The sequence below is a fragment of the Pteropus vampyrus genome, unplaced genomic scaffold (assembly GCF_000151845.1).
Source record: "Pteropus vampyrus isolate Shadow unplaced genomic scaffold, Pvam_2.0 Scaffold242, whole genome shotgun sequence".
In the NCBI taxonomy this organism is placed as follows: domain Eukaryota; kingdom Metazoa; phylum Chordata; class Mammalia; order Chiroptera; family Pteropodidae; genus Pteropus; species Pteropus vampyrus.
The window spans coordinates 903435-926279 of NW_011889023.1; the positions used below are offsets into that span (position 1 = coordinate 903435).

General features: G+C 43.2%; 1 protein-coding gene across 1 annotated transcript; it reads right to left on the bottom strand.

Moving 5' to 3' along the window:
- Positions 1-250: 250 nt before the first annotated feature.
- On the bottom strand, positions 251-16333 carry SIAH2 (siah E3 ubiquitin protein ligase 2). Its single transcript, XM_011374239.2, has 2 exons — positions 15287-16333; positions 251-1814 (listed from the first exon to the last, which is right to left on the bottom strand). Exons 1-2 carry the CDS (start codon positions 15713-15715, stop codon positions 1257-1259), a joined length of 987 nt encoding a protein of 328 aa, XP_011372541.1. The 5' UTR covers positions 15716-16333; the 3' UTR covers positions 251-1256.
- Positions 16334-22845: the final 6512 nt, after the last annotated feature.

The window sequence follows — 22845 nt, forward strand, 5'->3', positions numbered from 1 at the left end:
TTCCATAAGTGCTGACCCTGTCAGAAAGAACAGCTCCGAGGAGGAGCACTGTAATACCAACAACAGTCCACGGTTCAGAGAAATGAGTTTGGACCCTAGTGCCAACACTTACCTATGATACGACCTTGGACAAACGACTGTGTCCTCCTGTGGAAATAGTGAGAGCCCCCAGCCCAAGGTAGTGGTGAAGCTTCACCTACACACAGGAGGCACCTAATAAATTTTTCAACTCAGAAAACAAAGCACAACATTCATTTTTGGAAAATATTTATTAAAAAACTAAAGTGAATGTGGCAAAAAACAAAACAAAACAAAAACCATACCTTTAAACAGCAAGCATATGACACTGGTAATAAAGATTTCCCAGCTCTACTGATCTGATCTAGTCTATCCCACCATCTACAGTCAAGGAGGTCCTCCAAGGGAAGCCACATGTAAATAGGTCATCTGTATTAGTGATGAGCAAAAACTAATTACGTGAGAACTATCAATGGCCATACAACTCCCTTTCATAGGCAATCCATCCCAAACACAAGAGAGGGACCAAGTCTTAGGAGTGTGCTCTGGGGATCTGTAGTTCTGGTTTAAATTTGGGGGTGGAGGACTATTGGGGGATGAAATAGTAGAAAGACAAACAGTATCAGTATTGGGCAATCTTAAAGCACCTTTAAAATCTGGACTTTACCCACAATTTGACCCAGTCATTCTCAAACTTTACTGTTGAAAAGAATCATCTGATGAGATTGGTAAATTCATAGAATCCAAATCTGTATGTCTAAGATGATTACTCCAGGTGACTCTGCATATTGGTTAGCCTTCCAGTTTGAGAAACAGTTTAAAATGCATTAAAACAATTCCTACCCTTTATGCACAAGATAAAAGTAAAGTTAATCTGCTGACAGTCACTGTGCTTTTGTCAACTTGGAGAGACCAACATAGGGAGGCGGGCAGGAAAGAGCCTCCAGTTTCTAACAAACTGGTCTACAGGAGCCCTGAGCAACCTGCAAGTGCTGTTTAGGGAGTAAAATTTAACAATTGAGTTGATTTTAGCTCACAGAACAGCCTCCGAATGACCAACAGGCTAACCCCATTCATTCTGGTTTAGTGAACTCTGCTGGGCTGATGCCAGATAGGAAGCTGCTGTTCAAACAGACCACGGGGTAGCTGGGGACTTTGACTTGTGAAGACATAGTGAATAAAACATCAATAAAAACTTTATTAACCACAGAGCACTATGCCCAAATAATTTCGGTGCATCATGGACAACATGTCGAAATAGTCACATTGATCCCAAGGTTCCCGTTATCTGCAAAAAGATGTGCTATGGCTGTGTCAAAAACCAGGCAGTCGCTGTTCATGATGGCTGCAGCCACACCGTCGTGGATGGACCGGGGCGTGGCCTCCCAGGTCAGTCTCCGCCGGTTCCCGTTCAATTCCAGCCTGTAGGCAAAGTTCTCGGCCTGCTTGCGGGTGCCGATGAGCAGAACGATGGCGAAGAACTGCTGGTGGCCTTCGTACTTCTCTTGTTTCTCCAGCACCAGCATGAAGTGATGGCCAAAACATGACTGCATCATCACCCAGTCGACAGCCCCTGGCAGGTTAATGTCCGTAGCTAGAAACACGATGTCTTCTCCCTGAAGGGTGGTGATGCTCTTGTGGGCGTGCATGAGATGGGACATCACGGCTTCCAGGGACCCCTGCCACTTGCAGGAAGCACCAGGACAAGGGCAGGAGTAGGGGCGATATTCACAGATGTCTTCATGTTCTGGCTTCTCCGTGTGGTGCAGGGTCAGAGAACAGCCCGTGGTGGCATACTGCAAGGAGGAAAGAAACACGTTGAGCCATCAGGCCTTCTGAAAACTTCTACTGGTGCAAACCTCTCAGAATATTCACCCACTCAGGTTTTGGGGGCTTAAACTGTGTTCTTATTCCAGCTGTTTTTGCTTGCGATGAATTAAATAGGTAAGACTAAAAGTCTCAGTTCCCATTCACCATCAGTATTGCCATGCATAAAAAAACAAGGCATATCCTGTACCAGGAATGTGCTGCATTCCATACTCCCCATTCCAACATTAAAAACTTGAGAACCAAAGCAATCCTGTTATAAACGTCTCAAATAAAATTGCTGAGCCAGTCCTATGAAACTTGGCCTTCCCTCCTATTTTCTGTGAAACTTTTAAAGAATTTAAAATTGCTTAGGAGTAGGGTTGGACAAGGAATATGTTTTCTCCAGACTAGTTTTCATGCAATTTCAAAAATAATATAATTTCTTTTTTTCGTCCCCTCCACTTCTTCCTGGCTCAGACTGGTGATTGGCAGGCAGGCTGTGAGAAAGGCTGCCTTTGGCTCCCTGTTCTTGCCTGCTGGAGTAGCCAGCCTAGGGCAGAGGAGGGCTGGACTGGAGACCCCTCACATAATAGGAATATTACCTCACTTTCTTCACCTTTTAAATCTTTCCCCAAGGGACTCTGAACATATTTCTTGGGTGAAAAGAAATAACATCCAAGAGCTACTTAACTAACTTGGGAGACTGCTGGTCGGTTTGGTTCTAACCACTGGAGGTCAAAATGAGAAGGGCCTCGCCCTCCTCTCAAAGCCCACTGGACCATCCCCAGACCACTCCTCAAGTCCAATTCATATCTCTTCATGACCAGGTATGGCAGGTCCTCATGACAGGCCCAGGAGGAAGGGGAACTAGAGTGGGCCCTGGAGTGGATGTTTGTCATAGGCAAGTTTTCTGATGTGGTCAGCCTGCCCCTAAAACACCACCTTAATAAGATAGGAACAAAACCTTTTTCTTCCCTTGCACTCAGGTTGACATTCCTGATAGATATATCATACCTATCATGGGAAAAGACCACACCAAAAAGAATTAGATGTCTGCTCTAACTTTCACAAAAATGACGGTGTTCGTTCCTAGCTAGCAGATGGAGAGTCGGCCCACAAGTAGACACGTGCCCAGAATTATACGCTGTTCTCTTGAAAAGGATAAGGAAACCTGAATCACCTTCTCAGGTGAAGTGAGAAGTTGGCCTCATCCCCCTTAAGCACAGTGGCAGGTAAACTGTCTAGCCTACCCCACCTGGACTCCCCTATCCTGCTGTGAGACAGGAAGACACCAAATGAGGGCAGGGCCAGGCTATTTTTCTAAGATGCTGGATCTGATTGCTAAAACAAAACAAAACAAAACAAAACAAAACAAAAAACAAAACCCCAAGTTGTTTTTGCTTCTCCCTACCCTGCCTTAGGGAATAAACCCCTTATAAACTTTAAGTAGGTCAAATTCTAATTTTTACAGCTGAATTCATCATTAGCAACAAGCACTGAACACCTTCTCCATACAAGACTCCGAGCTACAGTCACTGAGGACACAGAAGCAAAGACAGTCTCCACTCCCCTAATACACAAGTGGAGAAATGCAACTCGTTCTTTCCCCTTTCCTAAAGTGGATTATAATAATCTTCAACAGAGATTGGCAGAAATATTTCACTGTTATTTACTTTGCCCACAGGAATTGCTTATTCATTTCTTTTCAAGTCATGAACTAATTCTAAAAGCATGGGTGTAAAAAAATTTAATCAGAAGAAGAAACAAATTTATTTATATATGTATTAATACTTTGTGTTCCTAGCAAGTATAAGACCCTAACAAACAAATTCCTACTAACTGTGTTTTAAATCTAGGGTGCAGCTAGGAATAAAGAGCCTTCTTATGTTCTTCTGTGTGTGATGGGTGAGGCATTTCTGCCCAGAGTTTAAAACACACATATACACAATAAAAATAGCAAGAATTAACCCAGAGCCTGGCTGAAACAAGTCCTCAATATTTGGATCTGAAGACATTTCAGAATGAGCTGTTTACCACAGCTGCCAGGAATAATTCCAGGAATGAGATGAACTTTGGCAAAAAGAGTATAGAAAAGTACCACCTGGACCTCTTCCCCAAACCAAAGCCCCAAACCACTCCACGTTCACCAGCACAAATGTACAACAAACATTTACATCTAAGCAATCATTTTAGAACTTTTTCTCGTATAACTAAAGTAGGAATATTTATATTCTGAATTATTTGTTTTCCCTTACAAGTCACACACTCTTCCTTCGATCCAAATACAGAGAACAGGGAACCTTCCCAAATTATGCAAATAGAAAAGGCATTACTTAGCATTTGTGTGGACAACGACGTTATGAAAAAAGATCTTATACTACAGTCTCCTTTAACTTAAATAAATATTTTTAAAGTGCGACGTTATGAAAAAAGATCTTACTACAGTCTCTTTTAACTTAAATAAATATTTTTAAAGTGTTAGGTGCTTACTCTGCTTTTTCTAAACAAGCTGAACTTTAATGCCAATCTATTCCTTCTCTTTTCCATCATGGGTGAAGGCGTGTATTCACGACCACTGGTGCCACTTTTATGATGACTGCATTAGAGACGATCTCTAAAAAGGAAAGATCTAAACTTTAAACATGTGTGCACTCACATGCACACACACATGCACTCTGCTGCCACACTTTACCCTTGTAACAGTCTCAGTATTGTTCTAGAATGACATTCTAGAGTACCACAGGTGTTCTTGGTACCCGCATTTGGGGGCTCTCAGCCTGGGATCACAGGGAGGGTTTCGGAGGTCTGTGTATTCCACAAGACTGTATGGAAAACTGTCTAGGTGCCTCCGAGCAGCAAACCCAAATTGCACTGGCCCCAGGGCTTGTGTTTACCTGACAAGCTCCAAGGGTTTCTCAAGGCTGTGAGCCTCTATCCTAGAGCACACAGAAGGAATAGCGGCAGATTCCCCGCCTTGTGACGTTTCCTGTTGAGAGGGGCCCTACCCTGTAACAATAAACAACTCAAATACATCAGAAATACAGATTAACCGTGCAAAGGAAGACCAGGCGGGCAATTCTAAAAGTGGGGATAGGGTCAGGAGGCGGGGATAGAAAAGCTTCATTGTAGAGGAAGTGAACTATGGAGGGAGTAGTTCCATCTGGTTCTAGCACAGGGTGAGTGCAGGAAACAGTGGGGAGAAAACCTAAATGAGAAGGCAGATTCCATCAGGGACTTTATGACTGTTTAGTTTATTTTCAGGGTTTTCCTACAATAGCACTACTGACATTTTAGACCAATAATTATTTGTAGAGGGTCCTGTACATTGTAGGTTATTTAGCAGTATCTAGGGCCTCCACCCACGAGATGCCAATAGCGACTGCCATCCTACTCCTCAGTTATGAAAACCAGAAATGTCACCAGGAATGGCCAAATGTCTCCTGGGGGACAAAATTATCCCAGTTGAGAGCCACTGATTTCAATGAATGACAAACTCTGGCTGGGCAGCCACAATCAGCTGTGAGGAGGGCCCCCCACAGGTAAGCAGGTCAGGCCAGTCACTGCCTGGCCCCACAGGCACTACCCAGAACAGCTCAGGAATGCCAGCCCCACACGCAAGTAGGTCTTGGTCCTTTGCAAAGCATCTCGGAGGTGGGCTAGGAAGCTGGTTCTACCGTGTTACACACTGACTCATCAAGGCTATGTGGTCATCCATGGCCACAATGGGAGCAGAGCCTTGTACCCCCAGCTCCCTCCCTAGTGCTCTTTCACTGAACAGACAGCTTAGGAGTCAAAAAAAAAAAATCAATATTTTGAGAAAAAGAAAAATAATTTACATTTGCCTTGATTCCCAGTCCCCAATCCACCACACACACAAACAAGAGTCTACAGATACACTACTTTTGGAAGCAGCTTCTAAAATTAACTTCTTCCTTGGTTTGCAAAGAAGAAAAACAGCCCCAAAAGTACCTCTCCCTAAGGAATGGGGCAGCACACCTCACAAATAAGTAATCAGTAATTAGGCCCTCCCAGCCTTCTCTGGCATCTCCTAAGAAAGTCCTGAGGTTTCACTTTTCACACTTGGACTACGACTTACCCACCAAATGTAAGGGTCCCAGGACACCTGCTTTTCTTCAGATGCCTGTTTCTTAGATGCTCGCTCTTGCTCTTAAAAAGTACCTGGGCTGCTGGGCTGGTTTGCAGAGGGAGGCTCATGTGCCCTGGGATGTGTCCCAGCTATAAAGGAGATTTCTCCACAGGGAAATATCTGTTCATTTCCCTCAGGGGTGAGGTGAGATGGGACTTTTTTTTAAGGGTTTGGGGTGGAGGGTGGGCTGGGAAACGACCACACACAGAAGCCCAAAGCTAAAGAAGAATTCAGGGAGGGGGAATATGGCCAAGCAGAATGAGAAACAAAGAAATGTTAAAATAATATATCTGACTTCTCTTTAGAAACTTTTTGTGTTGCAATGGCTCGAAAGTCTTGTGCAAATACGTTCTGCTATGAAAGGCAATATGTGGTCTAGTGCCTCATTGTTAAGTCTTTGTAGAAAGCAGTAAATAGTGCTAATTCTCTTCCTGGGCATGGGGTTTGAGGGTTCTATTTAAGCTGGAATTTAGGCAGAGATTTTCCCTTTTGGCACAGAAACCCCTTTACATATGAATATGAGGAGATACGTCAGAAACATAGTCAAACACTAGACACCTGTTATTTACCTAATAAACACAGTCACATTATATTTGTTTATGGAATGAGTACATAAACAGAATAACCTTTCTCAGCCAGGGTGCTAGTGAAGGCCATGGATCCTGTGACTGGTTTAGAACAAGTCATTTAACCTATTTAATTAAATGTGAGTCCATGTAATTCAAGAATGATTTGCTGAACTCCAACAATCAACAGTCTATTACAGCAGAGGCGCCATGAGCTCCGGCAGAGGCATGTCTCTCTTGGGGACTGGGAGGTAACCTCCCTGGTCTGCCTGTTTACCTCCTAGGAAACAGTGAAATGTAAGTCTTCGTAGCAAAATATCTGCCAGTGACTCAAATGAGAATATCTCAAGAACAAAAAAGCATAGTCGGTATTTGGTTGTTGACGCTCACGAACTTTTGAATTAAATCCAAGAAATGGCCTTGTCTTGAAGTAAGCAAGAGGGAAACTGTGCTTGTCGTCAATCTAAATAAGCTGTAATGATCACAAAATGCACACTGAGGGCTATAGGCAATCATGGCCCTGGACTGGGAAACCAAAATTGCTACAAAGGGTATCACTGGCGCAACAACTGCAATTTGAATATGGTCTGTGGATTAGATAATAGTATCTACTACAAGGCTATTTCCTGATTTTGGTAACTGTACCTTACTTAAAAAAGAACATGTCCTTGTTATTAAGAGAAATACAGTGAGGTATTTAGGGGCAAAGGAGCAGGATGCCTGCAATTTAAACAGTTAAAAAAAATATTTGAACACAGTGAGAACAAATGGAAAAGCAAATAGGGCAAAAAGGAAACCATTGGTGAATCTGAAAAAAGTATATGGAAATTTTTTGTACTATTATTATAACTGATATATAAGTTTGAAATCATAGAAGAATAAAAACATATTAAAGAATCCAGGGACGCATATTTATAAATTTTAGCATATTTATATCCTTTGTGGGATAGAGATTCCTTTTGTAGAGTTGGTTGAATGAACTAAGTTTTATCACAATAGTATTTTTTGAAGAAAAAATATTTTTAACTACATATCTATGTGTAAATGCAACTAAGTTTTTCTTTTACTAACAGCTCTTTGGGACTCATTTTAGTGGGCCAATAAAATTTCACAATGAAGACATCAATTGTTGTAATAACCAATACTTCTTTGACCCCCATAGAAGACAAAGCCTTCTCCTGCTCTGATCCTTCTGGAGGTTTGCCGGCATCTGACAAGTCTGTGGCCCTGGAGTGTAGCTTCCAGCCACCACTCCCAGTGGCCCAAGGTTTTCAATTCTTGAGCATATCTAAAAAAGGACTCCAGGAATGAAACTTACCTATGCCCCCTTTTTCTCATACAGGTAAACACCTTTTAGCACTGGGGAGGTGAATGCTGAAATGCAATCAGAGCCATCCAAGTTCAACTGAAAGAATTAATTCCTGGCGGTATAACTTACTATGTATGATAAGTTGATAACTAGAAAAGTACTGGTTGAAGTCTCTTCCTTCTCAACATTCATTAGACTTGTTCAAACAAGAGCTGAAGCTAAACCTTGCGTACACCCAAATCATGGTAAAATTTACAATTTAACCAACATTTAAACTTAAATTTTACCACTTTTTTTAAAAGGATGTCTAGCAATTCAAGCTAGCTCCCCTGTGACTAAAAATGTTTATCTGCCCCCAGAATATCACTGAGTGATCACAGGTTGTTTTCCAGTTAGTTTATGGGCCTATTAATTTTGTTCATTGATTGACTGATTTAATGCCCGCTTCTCTCGCCCAATATTTGTTGGTAAATGAATATTTGGTTTATTCGCAGAAGATGATTCTTCTCTACCATGTTAATTTTATTGTAATTAAAAGTCTTACTGTGGACATTAGAATTAAAAAACAAATTCAACAGACCTTGAATTTATTTTAGATCATGTAAGGAAAAATGTTTAGATTTCAATCGATAAGGGTCTGTTTTGTAATTTTTGATAAAGGTGTTGCACATATTTTATTTACATAAACTACTCAAGGTGGAGGTGTTTATAGCTTTTCTAAAATCTTACACAGATTGGGAAACAAAGGCGCTGTTGTCATTTTGACAGCTGTATGTCTCTCTTGCTCAAAATGTGTTTGCAACGGCTGGTAGAGTAGCTAAGATTAGAACTCAAGTACCCAGTGTCCTGTGTGACCTTGAATTGAGCCTACCATGCATGTCACCTTTCAGTGGGTCTACAAAACTGTCTATGACTCATCCCTTGACTATCATTAACAATGGAAGAGTTCAGACTTAGGCAATGGGAGAAAGTGAAATCTCTTCTTGTGAAATACTTATAATACTCAATCTGAATCTATCTAGTATCCTTCCTGTAAAAGTCTTAGCAATTTTTCACTTAACTTGAATAGTAAATTCCTCACCTTTGCTGTGAGGTAGTACAAAGGGATAATTATCAACCAATAGCACAGTAACGGTTTCACGGGTAATAACAGAAGGCAGCATCACTCAGTACCAGAACTGTCAAACGGTGATGAGACTAAGAAAATACTGACATTTAACTTTACAAACTTTCTTCTGGAGAAGGTAATTCTAATTAAAATTTTGGGCTCAAAAAGCCCTCCTTTTGCTTAAGAGAGAAGTGACAAACCCCATGTTGCAGACAGCCTTCTTACTAAAGGTATCTTGGTGGAAGACTGTCGTAATATTATCACAGTAATTTGAGAATCCTGGCTTTGGAGGGATGGGGGTGCACATTTGGCCTTACAAAGACTCCCTGGGCTGGGAGCGGTTTATTTTTAATCTTAGAAACTTTAACAAAAGTTGACTTTTGACCAAGTGTGTGTCTCGTCTGACCACAGCCAGAGTTAGCAGGCAACCAAACAATGTCTTGGAGAACCAGTTTTGTAAGGTCCCTTTAGAGTCTATGTTCAAACAAATGAAAGCACCTTTAAATAAGAGCTGGAGTTAAAGGGTTTGTGCCATATTACCAGTCCCTTGCCCACCTTTTTTCAATATGCCCTTACTCTTCTATGCCAGGCTCCCACCTCCGTAATCACGTTAACTGCCCTCAAAGCTCTTCGAACAGCGCTACATCCCCCAGCAGTCTTTATTTCCTGAATAGAGCAAACACATTCGCCAGAAGACTTAAGTGGTACGGTTGCCAGATTTATCAAAAATATAAGACGCCCAAGCAATATTTGGGCTATACTTATACCAAAAAATTATTTATCTGAAATTCAAATTTAACTGGGCATCCTGTATTTTATCTGGCAACCCTGCCATCTGGTACCACTGCCATCTCTCCAAAAGCCGCTATGCGTGTCTGGAATAGGAAGGGGGAATCACACTCCTCAGCAGGGTGGAGTAGGCAGCAGAAAAGGCAGAGGTTGCAGTGAAACATTGCATGTGTAATTACGAAGCCCAGACTAGAGTTCCTGCTCCTCAAACTTATAAACTGTATGACTTTGAGCAAACCTCTTAAGGTGGGGCGGGATGATACTGTGTCCCATTTCCTTTATAAAGAAATTCACAGGGTAATATGAGATAATATACCTAGTTTAGACAAGGTAAGCCATGTTTTATATAAGCGAACCAGCTTCCCCACGTAACCCCATCAGGATCTTCTATTCCTTTCTTCCTGTGTGGGCAGACTGCTGCTCATCCTTCAGTATGTAGCGCCAACACAACCACTGCAGAGAGGTCTCCAGACTCCTCTGCTCCTACCACTTCAGAAGGGCTCTGCTGCTCTGTTGGCACATTTATCTCCACTGTCAGATGAGGTGAGAGGGGAGGCCACAGCTGGCCAGGCAAATGGGCTGTAGGATGGGGAGGGCTTGGAGCTGCAGGGGGTTGCATGGCAAGGTTTGGTACGATGAAAAGTTAGTGGGTAATCAGGAGGAGCCAACTCTGGCCTGAAGGTATATCAGAGAGAAAAAGCAGGCAGCTAGCATTAAGAAAACCAAAAGGCTAACACCTAGTGTTGGTGATGCCTGAGGGAAATGGGCATTCCTCTGTAAACAGCTCCAAGTGAGAAAGTAATTTGGCTCTGCTATCAAAAGCTTTTGATTTCTGCTTATACCCTCTGGCCCTACCCTTCAACTTCTAGGAATTTATCATTAGGAACTAATTATTTTCTTATATACAAGGATTCCGTTAATAGTAGTACTATTTTTTTTAAAAAAAACAAAACAAAACAGAATGACTTATATGACCACAAAAAGGAGCCAGATTATAAAACTCTGATACTACAATGGAATTGCAATACTAGATAGACATTAAACATGACCTTAAAGACTATTTACTAATGTGGAGAAGCAGTCATGATGTGTTAGATGTAAAAACAGGTTATGAAACAGTGTGTGGATTCCCTATCTTACCTGCTTTTTTTTTTTAAATGAAAAATTCCACTGATGTAGAGGTGAGTTTGCAAGGGCAAATGCAAAAATGGTGTAGTGGTTATTTCTAGGTGCAGGGATTATAATTTTATATAAAGATGAAAAAAAAAAAAACAACTATAAAATCACATACTTTGGGACCTACAGAGAACCAAAGTTCATGTAGGTAAGAGTTAACCGAGAACTTCCAGGCTCAATGAATGCTTTCTAAAAGAGAACCAGATCAGAGTTTATACACTAGCAGTTGGAATTTGGTCTGCAGACATGGTTGGTTTGGCCTGAAAGTGCTGGTTTTAAATCTGAATTTGGGCAATGTTTAAAAAAAAAAAATTGAAATTTTTAACACTAAAAAAAAAACAAAGCAAAAACAAAACACCTCCAGATTTCTGGCTTTCTTGAAAAAATCCAAAGGTCTGGCATGGTTTCACATACATTCCTGCCCCTACCAATCACTCAGTGCTGAGTAACAATTGCCCTCTCTGAAGGTGGCAAGTGTTCTCCAGCTCCCAAATGTCTCCACTGCTCCTTGAGGCCTCCTGAACCCTGGAGCCAAGGGTCAGATGCCTCTCCCCTGTGCATTATCTATGCCTGCTGGTATTTAGAATTTGTTGCCACTGGACTGGGTGAATCCACACTGGGCCCTTTAAACTTTCAACTGGGTCACCTAACTTGACTTCTTTTTTAAGGAACAAAAGCAACACTGTCACAATTCTACTGCAGGAAAGACATGTCTGACTGAAGCTTTCCAGTTCAATAATTATTTGAAGATACGCTCCTAGAAACTTTTAGAGGAAACAAAGAAAAAATGGAAAGAAAATGTATCATAGTGTTAAGTGGGGTGGAATGGTTTACCATTTCCCACAGTTGTGGACAGTAATACTGGTTGATACTAAAATGCTGAGTGGGGGCACAAATGTGTCAATCTTCACTTCTCCTCCTACACCCACTCTCCACCGAGGTGGTGGGTTTGAGATACTGGGAACAGGATGTCAAAACTTCTCAGGCATGAAACAAGCCATAGAATGGACTAAAAATACCACAAGTGGAAGAGAGACATACTCTGATAGAGATCCTCTTTTAAAAAGGAGACCTGAGCTAATAATGCCTGCAGTGCCCTCTATCAAAGGTGCTGGTAGTTCTCTAGCCTTCAGGTAAGAGGCCTCACACCTATGTAAGGAGGCTATTTGGCAACACATCCACTTTGGGGCCAACTGAAACATGGACAGTTCAGAGCTGTAATGAAATCCCCCCAAATATTAGCTTCGTAGGTTATTTTTCTCCTGGATATTACTACCCCACATACCCTACAAAATTCCTGCCAATGAATTTTATAGTGAGCATGTATGTTGTCTTGTTGCGATGTTCCCACCAGAGGCCCATTTGGTGAACTCATCCAACCAGATAGTTTTGTTACTGAGTTGTGATTTGGAGCCTTGGAGTATAAGCTCAGATTCAAAATTCCTATGTAGTGAGTAGTACAAAGGATGTGTGCTTTGGGGATGCAGGTACATGGCCTGGCCCATTTATTAACTGAGTGATCTTTACAAGTCACTTAACAAACGCTTAACCTCTATAGGCATGAGTTTCCTCATCTGAAAAAAAGAAAGGCAAACTAATAAAAGCTGACCCATACAAAGTAACTGGTGCACAGAAGGAACCCCAAAAGTATTCCATATAACCTCTCTTCGTTTCATGGAATGCTAGAAGCTATAGGTCCTTAGAAATGGAGCAGTCCAATCCTCTAATATACAGATGAGGGAATCAAGGCCCCCAGAAGTGGTTGCTCAGGCAAACAATGGCAGCTCCAGGCAACTCTTGAGATTTGGTCTCCGGTACTTTACTAAATGTTGGTTTTCTCATTTGAGCCAGCCCATGAGAGAGATTCTGAGAACAGGTAGGGCAGTGACAAGACAGTCCCTATGACTTCCAGCAGCAAGTGCAAGCCAAAGGGCTAGGTACACAGATTATTTTGTTGAAGTTTGACATAGGCCTTACCACTCCCCACTGCTCTCATCTTCCATAACTTACATATCTTGGTTGCTCGCTAGGCCTCTACATACATTCAAGTTCAGTTTATTGAAACTATCTGGCCTGTCAAGTTTGGATTATTGGTCAACCAAAGTTGAGGCATGATAACTCCAGTTTTAAGATCTCACACACATGCAAACACACAAAAATTACCCCACGATCACTTTCTAAGCTTGGTTCCTGGTCTATAGGGGAATGGTTGACCCTGTTAGATTTCAGTTTGCAAAGTGATGGCTTTGCCCAAATGCATTCTTATAGAATAGGAACTTAGAAAATCACTGACATGTAGAGAAAGGCTGAGTACTCCTGATTCCCAAACTACTCTTCAAGAAAGACTTCACTAGCATGATACATAGTAGAAAGAACATGCACTTCAATAGAAACCAGAATCCTACATCCCAAAACTGAAACATCACACTTCATACAGCATGTTGTAACTGTTTCTTTCCCTTTCACTTGGGAGCAAACAATTCTCTTATACTATTGCTTTCCGGAAGTAAATTATCGAAGACTGACTGATATCAAATGCTCATTTGTGAATTAATTCACCTAAAGCCATTTCTTCTACTGGCCACTGAAAGATTGGGAGAAAGTGAAGGGCTGAGAATATGGCTCCCCAGAAATCCTGTGGGGCAACCCAAGTCCTCATTGTATATCTCACACATCATATATCCACTCTTATGTCCACTATCACCAAATCTTCTCTTGATCACAAGGCTACCACCTTCTTCATGATCCTAAGAAAATTATAGAAATATTTTGTCTAAGTATTATGAGAAACAACATTTGGACTGGGTGAATTCGTAAGCATTATATGAGTGGTTGAAAGCAGTGTATTTTATTAAGGCTGAAAGAAAGCCCATAGTCCAAACACAAATTTAAACCCTTATTTGAATACGCTATTTTAAACTTCATCTGTAGCAGAGCAGAGACCAAATTAAATCACTCATTTTACTGACTTGAGTCCCAAGCTTCAATTCTCGGGTGGATTATTTTTAATTTAAAAATAAGCTCTTGCCCTATAAAAATAAGCAGCACCAAGGAGAAATGCAAGACAGCTGAAATGGCTCAAGAGGCAGAGCATTTACTTTTACAAAAAACTCAAAAGTATTAATAACATTATTTCCATTTCTAAGCTTAGAAAATGAACTTTATAGTATAGCTCCAGGTTATAATGAAGTAATATGGACAGGTATGTCTCTGAAAGTGCTCCTTAAGACTAAGCGACCGACAGATGTAGGTAAACAGATGTTATAATGTGACCACATAATGCAGTAGAATGCAGCCATTTAAATTCAGTACAATGAGGGAGAACCAAGTTTCAGCCATAGAAAAATATATGTGATAATCAATTTAAAACAGAAGGTGCAGAAGCCATTTTTGGAGAAAAATTTATGCCTTACGTGTGCATATATATCAACCTTCCTGACACACACTGATATCTACAATTCTATATTCAGCTGCAGAAGTATATTTATATGTAGTTAGAAAAAATCTACAAAGATATACACTAACAATGTATAAACTTAACAATGGTGAGAAAGGAGGTGCAAGATCTTGCTCTTTCACTTGATTTATCTTAGCGGTTTGCATTTGTAAGAGCACTGATAACTTTTAAAACTAAATTTAAAAAATTAAGTGATGGGCTTTACAGAACTGTAACAACAGCTCCTGCGTTTTCTACATGTTAATTCCTAATCAACTTTTGTTTTCACCCCACTTGGTAAAAAATAACACAACTCTCCAGTCCTTGGAAGATTAGGCGAGGGAAAGGTGTGACTTGCAGAGCTTTCTTTTTGCTGGAAGCAAGAAAACAAACTATAGGCCGCCCCCCGCCCCCCGCCTTTTTTTTTTTTTTTTTTTTTTTTTTGGCTACACTCCGGAGGGCTCCTACGTGTCAGGGGCGCACATACCGCAGGTGCAGGGCGCAGGAGGCATCTGGTACCAATCCTGCTAAGTAGAGTGCTGGTAAAGGGTGCGTTTAGCTCGCCCATTTCCTCCCTCCTTAATCCCCTATACATAGTCAGCTTCCTGGTCCAAGTTTTACTTGTGCAGCCCTGCCCAGCCACCCAAGTACACATCTGTAGAGCACGCAGGCACTAGATGCAGAGAGCTGTGATGTGTTCTAACAACCATCGCGTGCTAATTAGTTTGGGGTCAGTGCTGGGGCAACTGTTAGACCAGAGCTACTCCCAAAGTGGACAGGTAGGGCATGGGGGAGGGTGGACAAAATGTAAACATTTTTTTCTTAACAAGAGATGCCACCTGACTCTCAGCGCCGGCGAGTGGGCTGGAGGACACAGGAGTTCTGGGAGGTCGCCAGGCATAGGTGCACAGGTGGCACCTGGGCTTACCTTACAGGGAAACAGGACTGCAGAGGCCACCTTCTCCATAGCAAGGTTCCTGATGCTGGGCGTCAGGGCGCCCCTGCACGTCGGGCAGCAACTCAACTTCTGGCGGCATTGGTTACACACCAGGTGCCCGGCCTGGCACTGCAGGATGGGGGGCAGGACATAGTCAAAGCAGACCGGGCACTCAAAGAGCGAGGTCAGCTCGTGGTGCTGCGGGGACACCGGGCCAGCCCCGCCGCCACCGCCGCCGCCGCCGCCGGGGCCCGAGATCACCGCTGCCGCGGCGGGCACCGCGGACGAGCCGGGGCCCGCAGACGAGATGGTGGCGGCGGCCGAGGGCGCAGCTGGGGACGGAGCGTGCTGGGGCTGCGGCGGCGGCTGCTTGCTGCAGGGTTTGTTAGCGCTGGGGCCGGTGGAAGACGGGCGGCTCATTGCGCTCCGAACCAACCATGGAACTGCGGGCGCCTGCCTACCGCGGGGCCGCCGGGGTCAAGGCGGTGCGCGCCCCGCGGGCGGCGGGCTCCTGGGCAACGCCACCGCGCCCAGCCAGAGATCGAGCAGCGAAGAGCAGAGGAGACCGCAGGAGCCGGGCAGGCGGAGGAACGGACCGCGCCGAAGATCCCCTTGGCCTCCACGTTCCGAATACCCCTCTGAGCCCCAGGCCCCTCCTCCCTGCGGCGTCGCGGGCCCCGAACCGGAGCCGGGCGCAGAACCCCGGCACAGCAGCTTTTGGAGCGGCAGCTGACGCAAGCCCCGGGGGCGCGCGCGGACGTGACGCCTGGACACGTGTGCGGCCGCCCAGGCGCGCGGGGACTGGCAGAGCCACCCTGCGACGGGGCGCGGGCTCCGCCCGCCTCCAGCTGGCAGTGCAGGGGGCCCCCTAGCGCGGGTGCTTCCTGCACGGACTGCGGGCCCAGCCTGCGCCAAAGAGCATGCCCGAGTCGCCGCGGCGGCGCAGGGTCTGCTTTTCCGGGTCGGGGAGGCCGCCCCTCGGGAAGGCGTCGCCGAAGTCGTCTGGCCACACCCCATGGAGCCACGCCGACGCGTGCCCGAGCCTCAAACCCGAGGGACAACTTCAAGCGGGTCGGGGCTTGGATGGTGGGCGGGGCGGGGCGGGACGCGGGCGCCCCTGGACTAGTGGGGAAAAAACCGAGTGGTTTCTCTTCCCCTGGTTGAGTCACCAGCGCGCGTGGAGGCGGGTGTCGCGGCCCGCTGGGCTCTTAGTCTGGAACAGAGGGTCAGGACGCGGAACTTTGAGAAGGAGCAGGGCACGGGGCTCGGGTAGGATCTGAAGCGGCACAGGACCTACTGCTGGGCTGTTAAGGGTGGGTTTGGGCCACTCCTTAGTCTTGGTCCCGAGGGTGGAGAGGAGGTAAACTCTCTTTATTCCTTTACCAACAGAAAGGCGAAGGCTTCTTTGAATTGACCGCCTCTGGCTTAGTAGGCCCCGGGAAGGAGGTCATGGACAGCGTTGACTAAAAGGAGATTTCAAGATCCCCTACGAATGTCAGAAATATCAGTTGGGTCATGAGGCCTCAGGAAGGCAGTGGATGACCACCCCCCCCCGTCCCCCCAAAAAAACACCGCGTCTTCATCTTTGAGGTTCCCACCGAAGTCCAACGCTTTAATGCGAGGTGTAGGCTCTCACCCTGCAGAGTGAACCACATGTTAATTTAAGGTATACTGTGTGTTCCGAGTTCAGTTTGATTCTCTGCGTACTTTGAGCCACTGACACTGGAATTGGAGGAAGGGGCTACTTAGATGAGATTCGGATGATTCTCTGAAGGAGAGACAGTGATAAGGAATAACAGACAGGACTGAGTGAAGAACGATGCCCTCTACTTATCATCTATGTGACTTTGGGCAAATTCTATAATTTTATGTGCCTCAGTTTCCTAATCTAAGTGGAATAAAAACAGTACCTGTCTTATAGCATAAACTCTAGCTGTTATATAAAAAATGTTATTAATTAATATTTAATATTAATACTGAACATCGGCAAGTAAATCTATTAAAGAAATACGTTATTAGAGCCCAGGAGAAATAAAATTTAAGCTTATAAAAGGTATCTTAGAAGGACTACAGGCATGGAATTGGAATATGATCTAAATCTTGGAAAAAATTAATAGACGTGATATTCAATCATTCAGTAAACATTTTCCTGAGCATATATTAAGCGCCAGCCATTGGGCTCTGAGAATGGATCTCATTCAGTTGCCATTCTAATAAGGGAGAGATACAGGAAACCAGTCCCTCATGTGAGAGGTTTTCAGATGAACAGGTGGGGTAGGGGTCAAGATGTTGGAGCAGGAGCTAAAGCACAGTGAGAGAATGCATTCGGGAGTGCATTGGACTTGGGGGTTGAGGGTGGCTCATGGGAGCCTCAGCTGGCCTAATAAGACCTATACCTCAGTGACAAGGGGTAACTGCTGTAGTTTTTGAAAAGCACTATAACATGGCTGAATCAGTTTGGAAAGGGGACTACAAAACAAATACTAATATTTATTGAGTATCCACTATGTGCCAGTTCATGGATGGTTCTAAGGACTTTGCAACAACCCTACATAATGGGTACTATTATTCTTATCTCTATTCTATAGTTGAGGAAACTGACACAGAGATTAATTTTCTCAGGATCACAAAGCTGATAATGTTTGGAAAAAGCTCCAGAGTCCTTCTTCTTAACTACTAGTTTATATCCCTTTCAATTATGCGGACTCCTACTTATAGTCTGGTTAAGGAGTTAAGATTAGCACACTCAACAGTCAGGAAACAGTTGCACAGCCTGTAATAAAGCACTGAATTTCGTGGGCATACTTTACATAAATTTTTCCTTAGCTGGTTTTGAGAGGAAAAAAATTAAATCATATGCTATTTATTCCATTTGTGCCTTTTATATCATAAAGAACATAAAGGTGACAACAACAGAAAAAAGCCTCAGTTTCACTTTTATTGGAGAAATATAATATTTTCCGCTTTTAATTTAACACCCAAGCAAGTGGAATTTATTACCAAGATTTATTTTCTTTCCCTCCACCTCTGGCCTCAGTGCAGGTACCCCTGTTCCCAGGGCTTTTTAGCTCTTCTTGGAGATGCAGGGTCCCCACCCTTGCCGTGTTGACATGGACTTTCAGTGCTCTAGCTAGCTAGGCCCTGGTTATTCAAAAGCCAATTTGGTTTCAGAGGTGTTGAAACAGGAAAAGCAATTCTCTGTAGACAGATTTGATTTATTTTTCTAAAAATACAACTAACCCATCCATCGTTACTGTGGCAGATGCCCCCCCATGGTATGAAGAAATTTCTTCTTGCTTCCTCCTTAACGTTATTGCACTCCTGATTAAGTTGATGGGAGTAATTAAAAAAAAAAAAAATCTCTGGACAATCACTGAAGGTAGGCGGGACAGTAGTGGACAGGCCTGCTGGTTGACCCATATTAGTGACCTCTCCAGGTTGCCAGGCTGGCCTTTCCAGTCCTCCTTCCTTTTCCTCCTTCCTTGGGGCCTTTGCACATTGCACACTGTGAGTTAGATAGAGCACTCTATCAGGAGGGCATGCATATTGTTGTGAGGCTTATCTTCCCTGAGGAGTTGCCACTGTTGCTGGGCTTGTGTTTAATGGATGACTTTGTGGCCTGGGGAGAAGTAGGGGGTGGGTGTGGGGGGGTCCAGCCTTTTGTTATCTCTTGATTTGTGACTCATTTACCACATCTACTGCCTGACAGGTTGGCCTTCTTCCCCCACCCACTGTCCCGGATTGCACAAAAGGGACATGCGAAAAGCAGGACACCTTAACCCATCACCCCCTCTGTACTACCCTTTAAAAACTAAAGGTGTACTGAGAAAACTTTCTTTTCTTAAAATATCAGGGTGTCTTTAAAAAAAAGAAAAACCTCACAGGTGGGCCCCTAATCTCAGCTGAACAGTTAAGTGCGATGAGAAATACTCCAGCTAGGCAGAGGAGCTCTTGCCCGTCTTTCTGTAACCTACAAATTGTGTGGTTTTGCAAATTGGGCAACTTCTGCAATCAGGCTAATGGTGCGCATTTTCAGAGCAAAGTGTGGTTGGCTTTTTCTCTTTAGATTTAGAGATGACTCAGGAGTGCATTGGAGCTTGCTGCGTGGAAATTTCTAATAAGGGAAAGCTTATGGGAAATTTGGAGGTGACTGAGAAGCCCCCTGATAATTATGGTAGGAACTTTTATCTTTATAAAGTACTTTTGTTTTGGGGGGTAATTTCCACATGCTCAAACTTCTTTTGAATAGTGTAGGTCTTTCAATGCAAGTATTTCTTGAAGAACCACCATGAACTTAGTGCTGTGTATCACACAGAGTAGTTATATACATTTCCATTGTTTTTGTAGCCATACTTATCTAATGTTTCTTTAGTCCTCACCCTGTGCCAGGTACTGTTTTAAGCACTTTACGTATTTTAATTCTTTAATAGTCACAATGTCTCCTATAAAGTAGATGAGGTACAGAGAGACCAAGTTACTTGTAGTAAGTAGTCTTTAAAATGGCTCCAATGATCCCTTCTCCTGTTGTGGGTTCCCTGTGTAATCCCCTCCCTTCAAGTGAGAGCTGCACCTACTGACTCAATGAATAGAATATGGCCAAAGTGATAGACTGTCACTTCTGAGATTAGGTTACAAAAAGACTAAGACTTCTGTTTTCCTGGATGTCTCTCTTCTCTCTGTCTCTGAGCCTTCTCTGTGACTGAAGCCAGCTGCCATGTTGGGAGTAGCCCTATGAAGGCCCACACTGCAAAGAACTAATATCTCTGGCCAACAGCCAGCAAAAACCCCAGGCCTGACCAACAATTGGATTGCACTAGTGAGACTCTGAGCCAGAGGAGCCAGCTGAGCTGACATACAGAAACTGTGAGATAATAAATGTTCGTTGTATTAAGCCACTAGGTTTGAAGGTAATTTTTTACACAGCAATATATAACTAACACACTTGTCCAAGGTCAAAGAGCTTGTCTGAAAAAAGAATTGCAAAGTATAGACCCTCTACTTTTTTTCCTTCTAAATTATTTTTATGATGATGCTACTTAAGTATAGAGAAACAAATCTAGAAATACAACTTTTATGATTATTGTTGTATACAGCTATAAAAATAAAAAATTAGAATACTAAAATATCCAGAATTCATGTTTTTATTATTTATTTCGATTTAAATTCAAAACATTAAAATGATAATTTCACATGATGGAAGATGCGCTGAAATGAAATCATTATTTAGTTTGGAAATAACCTCAATATCCATCAACAGGAAAATGAACTATGTAGAGCCATCCTACAAAATCTTTTGCAACTTGGAAAAGATCTCTAAGACCAATTGCTATATGAAAAAAGCAAGCTGCAACCAAGAATCCCATTTATATAAAAAGACCAAACAGTCCAATTTATGTAAAAAGAACCAAAACAAAACTATTTCTTTATATGTTTAAAAGGCATAGAAAGGTCTGGAAGGAGACAGAGAACTGATGACAGTGATGGTTTCTGGGGAGGGGAGTATGAAAGCTTTTGCTTTGTATTTTCTGTATTTCTGCAGTTCTTTTTTTTTTTTTTGTCTTTTTTTAAAATGAGAATTTATTCATATGTTTCTTATGTAATTTTAAAAAGTGTTGTCTGTGCCATCTGGGGTTATTTTAGAGGAGGATTAGTAGCTGTAGGGTAGGTGCCAAAATGAGTGACAGATAAGATCAGCCAGCCAGCCAGAAGAGGTGGTCCTTGTACTGCCCTGAAAGGAGCGGGCGCTTCAGTTAGGTCTTTGGGTCTGGTAGGTGACTTGCTGAAATTGGTACTTTTATAAGAGTAACTCAAAGACAGGGTGTGAGTAGAGCTTGGAGACCCTGGAGAGAAGGAACTGGACAAACTGGGGAGCCTGGTGCTTTAAGGGAGGCTTCCTGGGACAAGCAGAAATTCCGGGGACAGAGGTGAGGGTGGAGCTGCGAGACAAGTAGTTGTGGCCATCAGTCAGCTGACCAAGTACAAACATTTATTCTGTTAATAGTGTCACATTTGTAGGCCAAAGATGAAATCAAACCCAGGTTTGAATTGTTGGGAAGATAGTATCCCAGAAAGGGAATAATATTAATGAGAGCTCGCCCTTACACAGTGCTCACTATACACTGACACTCTTTTAAGTACATTAGATTTCATCCTCATAAGAACCCTATGGGGCATGTAGTCTTATTCCATTTTATAGATGAAGGAACTAAGGATCTTGGAGGTTTAATACCTTATCCCAGGTCACACAGCTGATATGTGGCAGAACCAGGATTTGGATCCAGGCGATTTTAACTCCAGTATCTATGTGATTAACCACGTGGCTGTCCTGTCTGAAATCCTTTTGAAAATCTAATACAGTGTGATAAATGCCATAATAGAATTAGGAAAAGAGAGGCGGGTGAAACTCATGCTTTCTGGACAAGTATGAGGAATATATCAAGAAAAAGGGACATGTTTGAGTTGGGTCGTGAAGCAAGAAGGAATGTAACAAGCAAAGAAGGGGAGAGACGGAACAGCATCCATGAGGGTATGGAACTCTTCAGTTTTTTATTTACCCTCGGGAGTCTTCTGTCCCCTCCTTTATGTACTATTCAAATCAGACCTCTGCTATCCTCCTCTTTCTGAATTAGCTGTTGACGTAAAGCTGTGAATCTGTCAGGCAGCTCTCCCAGGACGGTTTATTCTGAGATGTCTTTCTGAGTGAGACAAAAGACATTTAGTCCTTAGTGAGACGTGAAGAAAGGCAGAGGGGAGAGGGAGTCCCAGATACTCTCCCCATGATCATGCCTAAGCATGATCTCGATTTCCCAGAGAGCCTCATCCATGCAGGGCCCAACACAGAATTCAGACCACTGAGAACCAGCAAGACTGACATAACCTCGAGGTCTCAAATAATAAATTATTCTCCTTCAATATCAGTTTTGTCAGATTAAAAAATCCAATAACAGGCTGTCATTGAGTCCCAGAAAAGAGATGGTAATAAAAGAGAGAATCTGACTCTCTTAATGGAAAGCAGGTGATTTTAAAAATTGGTTTCTCTTGCTGTCTGTGCTACAGAAATTAAAGAAAGGAAAGTCTGTGGATATATCTTTTTCTCCGGTTCTCCTCACTTCCCACAGACGAGCTCCTTCACCTTCACTTTTCTTGGACTTGGCGAGGGGTCCCCCTTGCTGCCCCTGTTTGCCTGCCTGGGACTCAGGGAGCCATCCTCACTTCCCTTCCCACTGGCTCAGCCTCGTTCTGTCTCCTCAGCTCCCACAGCCTGCCCCTGCACCATCCCTGCTGCCTTGCCTTTTCTAAGGCCCTGCATAAGTACCTGGGACTCAGCCTCCTGCTACCCTGTACTGGCCTCCCTCCTCCAGCACCTCTTTTGCCACATCTAAAGTACAAGCATAAATAACCCTGGAAAATGAGTGGCTGGATGTCCTGTCATGAGTAGCAACTTGTAAACCATTTATCTTATTGTTTCATTCACCAAGTGTAAAAGTAAATGCTTACTTACTGTGGGCCCTGCCTTGTTTTAGGTTAGCCTAGGCTCTTTTGATTGAGCT